We start from the raw sequence: 14191 nt of genomic DNA, 5'->3' as shown, positions 1-14191 counted from the left end.
GTGTTACAAGAATGTCAAATTTTATTTTAATGTCTGCGTCTTGGTTACTGCATGTTCCAAACAAATAACATGCCTGTCAACATTTAACAAGGGAAATTCTGGTATTTCCAAACCATGTGGCCTCGGGTTTTACTTTGGGAGGCATACATTCAGTTGCCACAGTGATGCACAGTTGTCAGTGGTTTCTAAAGGTTTAAAGGTGGATCCCTACGCCTAAGTAGAAAGTTATGTCAGAAGAGTTAAACAATTTTCCCAACATCACCAAACGATCAAGTGGACCACACTTCCTTCCACACTGGCTGCAAATTCATGATCTAAAAAAGTATGGAGGCTCATAATTTATTTTGTATATTTTCTTTTCTAATATTTTGCTGTGACCTACAATTTATGTATGGTTGTTTTTCAAGTGTTTAAATGTTGTAGATGGCTTTTATCGCACTAGAAGGGGCGTTGCAAAGAAGGGGGAGAAAGGTTTATTGGGAGGAGCGGCTTAATTACCACATTCCATTTCATAAGAAGTAGATCCTTTCACATGTTCATAGATACCATCTTACATGTTACATGTTTAAGCCACATGGCATGGGCATTTTACGGTGTCTAATTTAACTAATCTTTTTCTGTATTAATAATTTAGGTAAGAGCATTCATAACCAAAGCTCATCTTATGATGTACCCAACCTTGGAAAAGCAAAATAAGATTTCATAGGACCATTTGTGTTATGGGCAGTCAGGTGAAGATCCCAAATGCGGATCCAAACACAGTCCGAGTCTTTAATGATGTTTGCAACAGGAACCAGGCCGCAACAGACTACACAAGTCCACTGACATTTCCATGCATAGAAAGTAGACAGTGTAGCTGAGGTTGCAATAAGGTGATGTACGGTAGTGTTGTGATTAGTATGGAATTGTACGAGGAAGCAATGATCAGTAATCCAACATGAAATGTACATAAATGTTGTGTTCACAGCCATTTCAAAGCCTCGGTGCTTTGAGAGTGACGTCATGACACATCTGCTTGTTGCTCAAGCCGCTCACGGGAATAACATCGGGATGTACTCATCTGACACTCCAGCAGAGACGTGCAAAGGTTCTTAAAGACGACGACATTAAGGCTAAAGTCGGGGTCAGATGACATGCCCTCAGGAAAGGTCCACCTCCTTCAGAGACGTCAGAGAGAACCATGTCATGGTCCATCAATCACCTTAAAATGACATCAAAGAACTCATCAGCTTAACAGTATACACACAATTGTAATGCATATTAAATCCTACTGTGTATAAGTGTGTGTCATTGGCAGGAAGTGAAGAAGGTGTCGCAGCAGAGCGGGCCCAACAGAGACTGCCTGGCAGTGTTCAGTGACGTCTTTGATGATGTGTGCGAAGGCTCATCTGTATTTGGATGCATCCTGAGGGAAATTAAGGTTGTTCCATTTCCACTGTACCCACTGGCTGATTTTTTTGAGCATGTGCTGTTACATGTGTCGGAGGGACAGCGAGTCCCTGGCGTGGTGGGCGGATGGGTGGAAGTGGAGCAAACAGCGGTCATGGTGTGTCACACAGCAGAATCATCAGAGGACAACGCCTCCATCATTATTCACAATAGACGTGTAAAAGAGGTATGGAAAGCTCTAATACAGCCATTCCTTGTTTATCACCATTAATTGGTTCCAGACACGGAAAATGTTTTCTAGTTAGAGCATTGAAAATCTGTTTATGACTTTCACAATACAATCTTCACCTTTATTAAAGCCCTGTAGACATGAAATAACACCCCTATAGTCACATTTACACTTCTATTCTTTGTTTATGCCATGACAGCCGTGGGTTTAATCATTAGTAAACTAGCAAGCTAGCCTATTTCTTTTATTGTATTCTAAACTTAGTAAAGGGTTTAAAATTGAGTGGGGAAGAATCCAAAACGTACCACTTCCACATGTTTCATGTCAGACATGCCATGGAACAATAATGGAACATTACTGATACCTAGTGGCCAGAAGGCTAATCAGTTTTGAAAAAGCATGTGAGGGAACAATATTTGATATTGCGAGATGTGACTATATATACATATGTCTTGGGTGTGCTCACACTCTGTAAAATGTACTATTTGTGTCATAATTTTGTATTATATTATTTAATACAGTCGTCCCTTGTAGAGGCTAATTGGTTCCAGACCTGACCAAGGTACATGAATTTTCATGATTTATCATTCAATGTTGATAAATTTAATATTTTTGTAGTTACAGTATAGACAACTAATATATGACTATGACTTTAAATACAATTTTATCATTGTTAGGGCATTATTAGACGTGAAATAACACCCATAGTCATCTTCTGACTTCATGGCTTCAGTTAGTGTTAAGGTCATGTAATGGAAGGTAGTGTCTCCAATGTTTTGTGTCATTACTTACCTATTATGCATATTTTGGGCCCTTTGTACTGTAGCTGTGGACTCCTATAGAACAGCTACACACAATAACCAGCATACAAAGCTTTCTAGATCTTCCAGAATCTGTAGCTATTCTCGCAAAATTTCCTTGGATTTCCACAGCCCACTACGCTGTGATTGGTCACACTCCTGAGAACAGTACAGCAGAGTGGGGAAGAGGGCAGGCCCAGCGGTTGTACCGTTGTACATGTAAGGAACTCCAGCTCATTGTGATGTCACAGTGAGCTGGTGTTAGAAACACTCTCTGAAACCAAGCGTTCAGAGCCATCCCAAACTTCTTTCAGGTCTCACTTCCAAATGCGCAAATCTCATTATCTGAAACTTTCGTATCGTTCAACACAAGAATACAACATTCTAACTACATTTGTAGGTCAGAAAAGTGGAAAAAGCATAATAGGTCCTCTTTAATAAATGAGCGTGAATGCTTACACAACAAGTGATCCTCCATGAAGGATTTGCACCAATACTTTAGTCACCGGGCTTCATCTCTATCGTGACACCTTGTAGCCATAACACACCCCAAGGTGCAAGACATCAAGTGTTCGTCTCAAGACACTACACCACATTATATGTAAAACCACATGTGCATTACCCTTCGGCTGCAATAGCCCGTGCTATATTTCAATCATATGGCTGCTCCAGTGTGAACAAATAATCATTTTGTCATAGAGACAGACTCATAAAAAGGAGGCTTGTAGTGGTGGCAACATCATTTTGTAAAGCCTTATGCCACGGAGTATGGAGTGTCATCTTGTATGGAAACCATCTTTGTTCATGTGTTTGAGCAAGGGTGAACAGTGAGCCAAATCTTAATTTTAAAAAAAAAGGTAGAAAATGTCCGTTTGGACCGTCTATGGCGGTCCAAATTTATATGTGGTAGCCATAGTCCCAAAATAATTTTTGTCACCTATAAATCAAAGCTAAGATTGAATTGGTTTTAGCATTTTAGTGCACATTCTTCATTTTTTCTGTAGTCGTCACTCGGTGGAAAACGTATGGACACCCCTGATAGACTAGAATAACACATATTACATATTATTAGACTTAAATAAAGAAACTCGGTTAAGCCTTTACAATAATAGCACTGTAAATGTGATGAAACTAATGTACTCATTTTTGAACGCTAGAGGGCAGCAGTGACTTGAGAGAAAAGCGCTGTGTTTATTTCATTGCAGTATCTGATATTTTGGCTAATTTTACGCAGCATAATTTTGTTCACATTTAATTCCTGAAAAATAAATTGTTCTTTAAGAAAATACATTGTATTTTTAGATTATGTTGTTTTAGTTCCCCCCAGAGTTGTAGCGTGTCCTCTAAAGCCAGAATGGTAAACATGCATTAGTTGACTGAGTTGAAGTTTGACATGAGTCAAATTATTTATTTATTTTATGTTTTTAAGGTGATGACATCAGCTATTTAGGAGGAAATATAGATAGATTGGATTTGACCTTTGCCCCGTACAGACTTGATTGCTCTGCTGTCTGCTGCATCCTAATCACAGGTCAAAGTCTGCTTCTAGTCAGAGCTCAGCATGTTGTCACACACTCACAGTACTCCTCTCACCCTGTTGACAACTCGTCTGACATTCCTCCGACTATGCTGCGAACTGTTGCTCTTCTCCTCTTATGTGTGTCCGCTGGCGTGTGCGCCACTTTGGGCAACTACCAGTCCACAGCACAGGAAAAGGAGGAAGCTACTGCGGTGGATCCACAAGACACCCTCGTAGAAGACATCGTACACAACCAACAACTCCATGAAGTGGATCACAAAACAGCTGACAAACTTGAGGGTGCCAGCGCTCCAGTTGGAAGCACACAAAGGCCTCCTGAAGGTGCGGAGCTTAATGGTGAAGCCCAGCAGCAGCCTTCTGAGGAGGTGGAAGAGAGCAATGAGATAAAGCCTGTCCAGGTTAAACAGTCCTTGAACATTTCCTCGCCTGGTGACAACAGTAACGGATGGAGCCTCAACTCAATTAGGAGCAGCTTTCAAACGATGCATGGCTACTTTGACTCCCTGGTGGAGCTGGTAGGGGGGCACAATGGAGTGTGTCAGTACCACTGCAGATATGGTGAGACTGTCGTCTTTACACGCATGTGAAACCCTTACTTAATTTTATCATACACTATCAAATAATACTTTTCTTATGCATGTCTTATCTGTGAAAAGGCTTTTACCTCACCCAAGAACCACTTGGACTTTGTGTGAAGGACTGATGACATCACACAGACCCTGACTAAGATAATACTCTGGTTAAAGCCAAAATACTACAATAATAATAATAGTACCAAACTACACGACGCCTTTCATTTTAGTTCCTAATATTCTGTCCATCCATATGTATTTTATGTCGCTTATCCTATGCTGGAGCCAATCCCAGCTGTCTTAGGGCGAGGTACACTCTGGACTGGTCACCAGCCAATCACAGGGCACATATAGACAAACAACCATTCACACCCACATTCATACCTGGACAATTTGGAGTCGCCAATTAACCTAGCACGTTTTTGGAATGTGGGAGTAAACCGGAGTACCCGGAGAAAACCCACGCATGCACGGGGAGAATATGCAAACTCCACACAGAGATTCATGTTTTGCCCCCCCCCCCAAAGGGGAGCATCCTCAGCCCCGCCCTGGCTACAAGCACCAAGAACCTAACGGCTGCAGCTCCTCTATGGTGGGATTCCAGGTGAATGTTGCTCTAGCAAACAGTCCAGTCACACATTTAGCTCCGCTCTAAGCGACACATCAATCAATTGTTGTATTTCTCCTCTGACAGCTCAATCTGGGCATCCCTGCCATGACGGAGTGCTGTAACCAACTTGATGTGTGCTACGACAACTGTGGCGTGAATAAGTATGACTGTGACACCAACTTTCGCTCTTGTCTTCACAACATTTGCTCTGACCTGGAGAAAAGTCTTGGCTTTGTGTCCAAAGTACAAGGTAAGGTGAAACATGATTTTGTGTGGATTTCATTGGATGAAGTGACTATGTACTAAAAATCCATTGCTTTTTTTCCTGTTAGCCTGTGAGTCAATGGCAGATGCCCTGTACAACACAGTGTGGACTCTTGGATGCCGGCCTTACATGAACAGCCAGAGGGCAGCATGTGTGTGTGAGGGAGAGGAGCGGGATGAACTGTGACACTGAACACTTTGGACAAATCACTATCATGAGAACATTTCATTTCATTATTATGGAATTACAACAAATAAGAGTGGAAGATTCCATTATGAGCTACTTGTATACTCTCCACTATGCATCCATCCTGAGGACAGTTGTTAGGCCTGTATGACTCCATCAGCATCCATTTAATAACTTCAAACAATGTTTTTTTTAATGGGCATAACATAAGAGAAGAATGCTTAAGATAATAAATAATATTAAGTTATTTATTTATGAATGCATGTAACCACAGACTACAAACTAATACTGTATATGTCTTGACAACATGTTGTAGATGTTACATATGACCTTAATAACCTTCATATCAGTGTCACTTACTAGCATGTCTGTATATGGTGCTGAGATGACCTCTGACCTCTGTGTGGGCTCTCTGGATGGGGGGGTCCAAACTTTTTCCAGCAATGGCCACATACTAAGAAATTAAAGGCAAAGTTGATGTTTTGTAAAGCAAGACATGTCGATATGCTAAGAAGTTATATATATATTTCAAGAAAAAACTGCATCCCAGCTTTGTGAAATAAAAGTGTATTATTAGTATCAGCTTTCTTTTCATATCATGACTTTATTCCCATATTATAAAATGTTTTACTCTACTTTATTTGGTTTTGTTTGTCCCTCATAATATTACAACTAATATAGCAAAACAATAACATTTTTCTTCAATATTTCAACTCTATGCCACTAAAATGTAATTTTCCTCATATTATTATGATTATTATTTTAGAGTTTATTCTTATAAAAGCTCAGTTTTTCTTGTTAGCATGCAACTTTTTTGTCTTAATATTTTGCATTTATTCTCTCTTTTTTTCACGTAGAAATCAATTCCAGTTGTGAAATTCTAGTCAAAGTAGAAAAGGGAAGTTGCATCATCTTCATGCAACAATGCCCTGACTAAAGAGACTTCCCACCTAAAACAAACAGAACAGAGGAAGCCCTTCGGATTAAAGGTGAAAGGTCTTCATTAAACAAGAGTCCAGTTGCCTCAATTCACACACTCATTCTCTCTGTGTGGTTTTATTCCAGGTATTCTGTTTTCCTCCCACAGTTCAAAATGATGGATGATTAGTTAAAGATGCTACATTTTCCATATTGAATGCGAGTGTGAATGATTGTTCATGATCTGCTGAGATAGGCTTCAGCTGACCTGTGACCGTGAACACCCTAAAGGAAAAAAAACAGTACATAAGCAATTGTCCTGCTCTGTGCTTCTACCTTTTTTTCAAATAAACGTCTGCAATTGAAACTCGTCTCTCAAGTTTGAATCTGCCTTGCAACCAGGGGCCTCGGGTCTGGGGGTGCTGCTCCTGGGATCGGACACCATGGACATGGAACTGTCCCAGCGCCAGCCAAGCGATCAACTGAGGGGAGAGAAAGCGAGGAGCAAGACCAGCACACGGCACAAGCAGGTGATCGTCACAATATTCTCACAAATGACAAAAAATGTCTTTTTAAATTGGGCGGCAGCGGCGCGGGAGGTAGAGCAGGTCATCCAGAAATCAAAATGTTGGTGGTTTGATTCTTGCCCCCACACCCCAGTCACTGTCGCTGTGTCGAAGCGCTTAGGGTACCTTAAGTAGTGCTATAAAATGTAATCCATGATTATCATTTGGATTTTTTAAACTAAACTAATACAATATTTAATGATGGTATTTCAAGTTTCACAACAGTACTGACCTTGAGTTATAATGTTTTTATATTTGTCCATGAGCTGGACAAAGACAGTGTTCCTCCGTGGTTCATTCAGGCTGTTGGAGACACCAGAGCCGCAGGGGCAAAGATTATCGGTAATATAAAGATAATAGAGAAATCATCACTTGGATTTACAGGGCACCTTTCTCCAAATCCAAGGACGCTTTAAAAATTATGCCTGTACAATTAAGATGATCATTTTATGGGCTTGGATTGTAATTTTTAAACACTTAAGACAAGGTCATTGATAATGTAGTGGTTTGTGAAGCCACTGTTGGTTCAGTTCCTACTTAGTGATTGTCTGTCTATTTATACCCTGTGATTGACTGCTGACTGGTGCAGCATGTACACTGCCTTTTGCTGAAATCAGCGACTGAGTATGACCGTATGGTGGATTTGTGGTTACTGTTGGCCACCCAGTCATGTGATCTGGGTTCTGGTCTATATCTCTGGGCATCTCTGTGGACTGTGGAGTTTGCATTTTCTCCCAGTGCAAGCTTTTCTCCGGGTACTCCGGTTTCCTCCCATATTCCAAAAACATGCTAGGTTAATTGGCGACTCCAAATTGTCCATAGGTATGAATGTGAGTGTGAATGGTTGTTTGTCTATATGTGCCCTGTGATTGGCTGTCCAACATGATGTGAAAGTGAAAAACAGGTCTCCTCCCATTCTGTGTGGAAGTGGTAGCTTTTTGGCTTCTTACTAGCTAAAATGCGGGTGGCGTGGGTTATGGGCAATGCACACAAGCAGTTTGTTAGTTTTATATTGCCCTCCCCCATGACAATTTAAAAAATTTGTTCAGGCTGCAGGTCACAAAATCATCATTATTATTAATCATCATTATTATTATTATCATGTTCAATTTCTATAGCCACTGGGCTTTACTAAAAGTCAATTCCTTATTTATAGAGTTCTAAATGACACCAGAAGTTATCTCAAAGTCTTCTTCCAAACAAGAAGAAAGACTCTATGGGGGGGCAGCCATCTGCCTCAAACAGTTGGGTTTAGAGACAGACAGCGGCATCAAGGGTTGAGAAAACGCGTATGCATATTACAACATGATTATAATCTATGAAAACAGCGACAGGACTAGCAATAGTATTCCTACTAATGACAACAATGATGATACACAGTGTGTGTGTGGAATGCAGCCCTGGAGGCACATCCATTAAACATTAGTAGACATTTGTGGAGAATCAAGACATAATGAACATAATGAGCAACTGATGGCCAATCTCTTCTTCTACAGTGTAATTAAGAGGCAATAGCAAAAGTTGTAGTTGTGTTGGGATGATGGCAGCATGTGTGGAAGTAAAAACCAGCATGCAACATTTTTATCACTGCTGCTGGCTTTCCATTTAGTTGAATGGATACACACAATATATGTTTATGGCGACAATAGCAGGAAACCACACCAATACATAGAGTACAAATACCTTCTGGAAGACAAAAATGGATTTTAAACAACAATGGCAGCGCTTTTGTCTTACTATTCATACACTCACTGTAGGTAACATTAGGCATGGAATTTATTACATGACCCGAATAAATAAAAAAAAAAAAATAATAGTGTTGCATTGCTGGGGACATAAAGGCAAGCAAAAGTGCTCCACTTGCTGTGAAATGGCGTTTAAAACACGCAAAAATCATGCAAACTGATAATAAAACAAATAATAAAATGCATTTTAATGCTGCAAAGTAAAACCACAATAATTCCAAATATGACGATAACAATAAATAATTAAAATTAACAGCACATCTTTATAATGGTGAAAACAAAACTAAAAGCAGAACAATTCTAAAGGTGATAATAATAATAATAATAAGTATATAATGGCCACAATAAAAACTATAGAATAACTCTAATGAAGTAGATCAAATAAAAATGTGCCCTCTTAATCACTAAATAAATAATATACTCATTCAAGTGTGTAGGCAAAGCATATACAGTAGAGTACATTCTGCCTAAATTGAGCATTTTAATCATAAAACAGCGAAATGAACTAAAAAGGCATTAAGAAGACCCATTCAAAGAGGCTGTGAATGATTATAGTAATAAAAAAATAAAAAATATATTGAGAAAATGATCTAGCAATATCATCGTTGGTCAGAGTGTAGTGGTGCCTTATTTATTATTTGGGGAAGTCTTACTTTTAATAGACATCTTGTATCTGTATACATGGCAGCGTCATGTCTTTACTTGACCTCCTGTTTAATTCACTCCTTCAGTTCTGCACTGTACATCCCGCCCTCTAAATCCTTCTTCCTTAGCAGGAACCCAGCCTACTGTCATTGTGCCACAGACTTTACAGCTAGTACAGCTTGTGTAGGAGATACTTACCATGAGAGATAACAGGGTACTTAAGTCATTTTAAGCTCCATGAGAAACCAGACACTGGACAAACACTCAAAGCTCATTTAGTAGCAACTAGAAGTAACCTGAGGCTTGCACGTTTTTGTTCCTTATATGTAATTAAATCAATCTAGACATTAATCCGAGAGGCTGGTTAAGGGAAATGGGGTGGAAAATGTCACACGTTTATCTTTTGCAACTACTCCTGCAAATAAGACATTGATTTCCTTCCTGGCTCGGGCAGTAGTATACACAAACTATAGTACATGTACACAAAGAAGGCTGGGTTGCATTTAAAATACTAATAAAAGAGAATGCAGGAATGACATCAAAATATTCCAATGCCTCCATTTTCACTGGCTTATATGTATGTATGTATTTCAGAGTTGCCACCGCGGATCTTTTTAATCCACTTCATGACTATCAAGAGAACAGAAGGGTTATAGACAAAGTCCAACCCATGACCCCAAGCATACCACATCATAGCTGGTTGACGAACGATCACTGTGGGAATTTGCAAATACTTTTCACTGAAATTGTACACATCGTGGGTTGTCAGAAGGACGTTTTGATATACAATAAATATTTCAAATGGTTAGTAGACAGTAACAACTGTCACAGGTGGCCAAGGCTGGTAAACAGGATCCTAATACAGAGGTGGCAAAAATTTTAAAAAGCGTTGCTGAAAGAGCAGGAAACAAGGTACTCACGGTTACGGAAAAATGGACAAGGAAACAAGGTACTCACGGTTATGGAAAAATGGACCAGAAAGCAAGGGGAGGATAAGGCTAAGGAGACACCGGGAACAAGCTAGGTAAACATGATAATCTGACGACGAACACAAGACACGAGGCAGACTAGGTAGCACGTGGGAAGATTGGCTGCAGGTGTGCTGGGTGACTCCTCCCACTGACTCAGGGTGCAATGCCAACAGAGGAAGACAGGCGGCAGCAGAGCAGCATAAACAGAACCATGACAAGGTAGAAACTACTGGTCACAATCAAGAACTGGAAAGACCAATTAGACTTTCCAAAAACATCAGGCGGACCACAAGCTCCAAAACCTGGATAAGGATTTTATTGATAATTGAATTACATTTCTCTTTTATACATATTTCATAAATGATACAGGATTTTACACACTTTTTTTTGGCAATATTACAGCATCATGTCAACAGAAATCTAAAAAAAGAGGTCAGAATGGAGTACATTTCACTTAAATATGCTTCACCCATTTAAGCATATTTTATTGTAAGTGCACACCAGATATTCAAAACCACGCATTCAAAACGCAAGAGTGCTTCAGACAAAGTAAGCAAAAGATGAAAACAGCAAGAGAGGGTCGTCTCCTAAAAAGCTACTGCATGGCACCTGACATTTTCCTTTTGGGTCAGAAGCAGGATGTTAGTGAGGTCAGCAGGTACTCTTTAAGAGCCTCCTTACTGCTGCACGTACGCTGTCTTTTATGAGGAGCATTAATGTGCGGTTATGGAGGGAAGAAAATGAACGGGGGTTAAAGGTGTGATGGCAAGTGGGTTGGTTGGTGAGGATCGAGTTTGGGAAAAGTCATGATTCTCAACATGTACCCCTGTGAAACCCCTGCCCGGTCAAAGTAGGAATCTCGACAAACATCCTTTGTAAATTGCCTTTTATTTCCTATAAATCATTTTTTTTGTTTATACATAATTTCCCATGTAAACAGACATTCATGCAACACCCTCTTAATAATAAAGGTTTCTATATTTGATGTATTTAGATGTTTAAAACACATGAAGGGAGAGGGAAAAGGCAATCAATAATGGACGGTGGGATTAAATAAAATAAAAAAAACCACCTCCAACAAGGACGGTCAAGGAAAGCAATTCAGTGTGTGTGCAGGATGAATCAACATTGTAAGCCAGAAACAAACATAAGAGTAGAAAAGGTGTCAAGCAGCACTGATGGCGAAGGACTTCAATTACTAGTCTGATATCTGATCAACAAACATTAAAAAGATTGCAAGTTTAACAGTCCTTGATCTGTATTTCACGCCCTACTCAGAGGCCTTCAATGACCTATCTGCTTCCTTGTCAACTCTCTTAAAATCCTTCATCAGCATCCCAAAAGGCACCACATCCCTGGAGATAGCACACACACTAAACAGATTAGACCATTTCCAGCTGTAAGAGCTGCATGGTTAACTTTTGATTAGATCTATCAACTCATGCATTTTAATAGGAAATCTGTTGTTAAACACCGGATCTGCTAGTAGGATTGATTCATTGCGCACATACAAAGAGACGGCGATGGCATGACCGCATGTCGCTGCACGCCAACTCCGCAGGGGTGAACACACACACACACACACACACACAAATGTGTTTAGACCTTTTTGTACAAAGGAGTATTGAGGACACACGGGGAAAAGTTAAATTATGCAAATAAAGTGTAATATTATGAGGAAATACTTATACGTAATACTTAAAATAATTACTTAGGAAATAAATGTCAAAATTCCACACAGACCTAAATGCAACAGACTTGCCATACAATAACTACAATAATATTGTAAGCATTTTTATCGTTTCTATTTCTGTTTTAATATCCTCAATATTCATATGAACTGATTTCCATATTTTTCCAAATAACTTAATATTTTATATTTATCCTAGTATTTTAATAATTTTTCAAATATATCAAAATTACAATATATTCTCATAAAATGACTAGTTCTTTATATCTTTTTCCTGAAAAATTGCTTTTATTGTTCTTAAAAGTGTGACTTTATTCTGAAAACGTTCCTTTGTTTTCCTCAAATCAAATTTGTAGTAACACTTACAACTTTTCCCTCATAATAAACACTTATTTTCCCGCAAAAACAACTTGACCGTTGTTAAGCTATGACTTCATTCTTACTGATCAATCTTTGTTCTGCTTTTCAGTGTGGCCCAAATACTCCTTTATATTTTGTGGAGGAAAAGAGTCAGTCAGAGAGGGCCACCAATCCTCAATCAAGAGAAAAAAAACACATGAAAAACGTGTCCTAAATAGACACGATAGACATATAGCTCCTATGACCAATCAAGGGATGTGATTGCCCCATACTACAATTATACAAGGCAAGGGAAAGTGTCCGATTGAGTAGAAAATGTCTCTTAATGTTCCTACACAGTCACAAATTTCTACTGAGGGCATACAACCACAGCATGCAGTCTAGCCTGCCTTGCCATGGAAGGAGCAGGGAGGCGGTACAATGACAGTGCGGGGAGAAATCTCACTTCTGAATGATGATTTTTTTAAGAGGACATCCAACCAAAAATGTTTAATGTTACTGTGGAACATACTGTTATTCAAAAAATAGGATGTATTTAATGCATTTGGTATATAGTGCATGACAACATGATGGATCCTTCAACGACACAATTGACATTTTAACATTTAAACTCCTCCCCCCACTGTAAAACAACTAGTTGTGGTCATTTATTTGATTATATATGTATATATATATATATATATATATATATATATATATATATATATATATATATATATATATAGATAGAGAGAGAGAGAGAGAGAGAGAGAGAGAGAGAGAGAGAGAGAGAGCGAGAGAGAGAGAGAGAGAGAGAGAGAGAGAGAGAGAGTTATATTTACTTCATAACAAATATATTATGGCTTTCAAAATAAAAAGTGCCAAAATATTTTTCTTGAATAAAAGAAAACACAGTGATGTTGTTGTCGGTAGTACTCGCATACTTGCGCAGGCTGGGCTGCCACAGGAAGAGGAAATGGGTTGCGAGGCAGACTCCTGTCAAAAGGTCACGTGAGAACGAACAGCTTGTCTGTCAACCTGGAGAGGAGGCGTGGCCAAAGTGTGGAGAGGCAGCAGAGTTCAGCCACAGGAAGATGACGTCTCTTTGAGCCGTAGCCAGGAGAGGCCAAGACTTGCTTGTAAACTTTAACGTGTGGGATAGATGCTCCACACAATCTGCTCCCAGCAGGTGTGTGTGTGTGTGTGTGTGTGTGTGTGTGTGTGTGTTGGAACTCGCTGAATGGTGAAGGTTGGTGTTGCCTGGATGTCTCTCGCACGCGCACACACACACACACACACACACACACACACATAGCAATGGCATCCCCTTTGCATATGCTCTCTCCTGGTGGGTCAAGGTAGCATTTCCCATTTGCCCCTCTGGTTCACTGCAGGCTGTCCATCATCATCATTACCATCACTGGGAGATTTTCAGCTCACCATGCATCTTGGAATTTTCCATTGCAGTTGGTTCAGCCAGGGAAGTGGACAAGAAAGAGGGGAAACTCCCAGCTTTAAGAGGGGGATGCAAGAGAGATGTGGGGGCGGGTAGGGTGACTATAAGGCGGGGAAGGGGAGACGAGTGGTTTTTGATAGGGATAGAAAAGGGAACACTGGGAGAGGAGGGAGGTTACTCTTCCCATCAATCTTTACCAGTAGTGAGCTGTTGTACTGGGAGCTGAAGCTGGAGTGGGTCCCTAAGACGCTTCAGATCCAATTCCACCTG

At 39.8% G+C, this 14191-nt stretch overlaps 2 protein-coding genes and 1 long non-coding RNA gene across 7 annotated transcripts in view; 1 reads left to right on the top strand and 2 right to left on the bottom strand.

Annotated features, from left to right (window-relative positions):
- Positions 1–3921: 3921 nt before the first annotated feature.
- On the top strand, positions 3922–6153 carry pla2g12b (phospholipase A2, group XIIB). 2 transcript variants are annotated; one of them, XM_058058174.2, is made up of 4 exons: positions 3922–4516; positions 5058–5122; positions 5225–5390; positions 5473–6153. In XM_058058174.2, the coding sequence occupies exons 1-4, from the start codon at positions 4045–4047 to the stop codon at positions 5589–5591; spliced, it is 822 nt and encodes a 273-aa protein (XP_057914157.2). In that variant the 5' UTR covers positions 3922–4044; the 3' UTR covers positions 5592–6153. The 2 variants fall into 2 exon arrangements, with proteins under 2 accessions (XP_057914157.2, XP_057914156.2); XM_058058173.2 differs by having other exon boundaries at positions 3926–4516; positions 5058–5134.
- Positions 4385–13154, bottom strand: LOC144894497 (uncharacterized). Its single transcript, XR_013625129.1, has 4 exons — positions 10423–13154; positions 6846–6991; positions 5952–6045; positions 4385–4470 (listed from the first exon to the last, which is right to left on the bottom strand). It is a non-coding gene; the product is annotated as an uncharacterized LOC144894497 (long non-coding RNA).
- Positions 13155–13229: 75 nt separating this feature from the next.
- The window catches only part of mcu (mitochondrial calcium uniporter), a 70654-nt gene continuing 69692 nt past the window's right edge, over positions 13230–14191 (bottom strand). For all 4 annotated transcript variants that reach the window (XM_058058169.2, XM_058058168.2, XM_058058171.2 and 1 more), the window contains one exon: positions 13230–14188. In XM_058058169.2, the coding sequence (XP_057914152.2) occupies positions 14108–14188 (81 nt within the window). In that variant the 3' untranslated portion in view covers positions 13230–14107. The remainder of the gene's footprint in view (positions 14189–14191) is intronic.

The sequence above is a fragment of the Doryrhamphus excisus genome, linkage group LG20 (genome assembly GCF_037039965.1).
Source record: "Doryrhamphus excisus strain RoL-2023G ecotype Guam linkage group LG20, RoL_Dexc_Guam_v1.1, whole genome shotgun sequence".
Taxonomy (NCBI): Eukaryota; Metazoa; Chordata; class Actinopteri; order Syngnathiformes; family Syngnathidae; genus Doryrhamphus; species Doryrhamphus excisus.
The sequence above is the reverse complement of the archived record's forward strand: the minus strand, read 5'-3'. Positions and strand labels throughout refer to the sequence as shown.

Excerpts from the sequence above, each read along its gene's own strand:
- pla2g12b (XM_058058173.2), top strand. The coding sequence starts at position 4,045 with ATGCTGCGAACTGTTGCTCTTCTCCTCTTATGTGTGTCCGCTGGCGTG. Across the intron at positions 4,517-5,057 it reads TCAGTACCACTGCAGATATG|GGGAGCATCCTCAGCCCCGC; the intron begins GTGAGACTGTCG and ends CCCCCCCCAAAG. Across the intron at positions 5,391-5,472 it reads CTTTGTGTCCAAAGTACAAG|CCTGTGAGTCAATGGCAGAT; the intron begins GTAAGGTGAAAC and ends TTTTCCTGTTAG.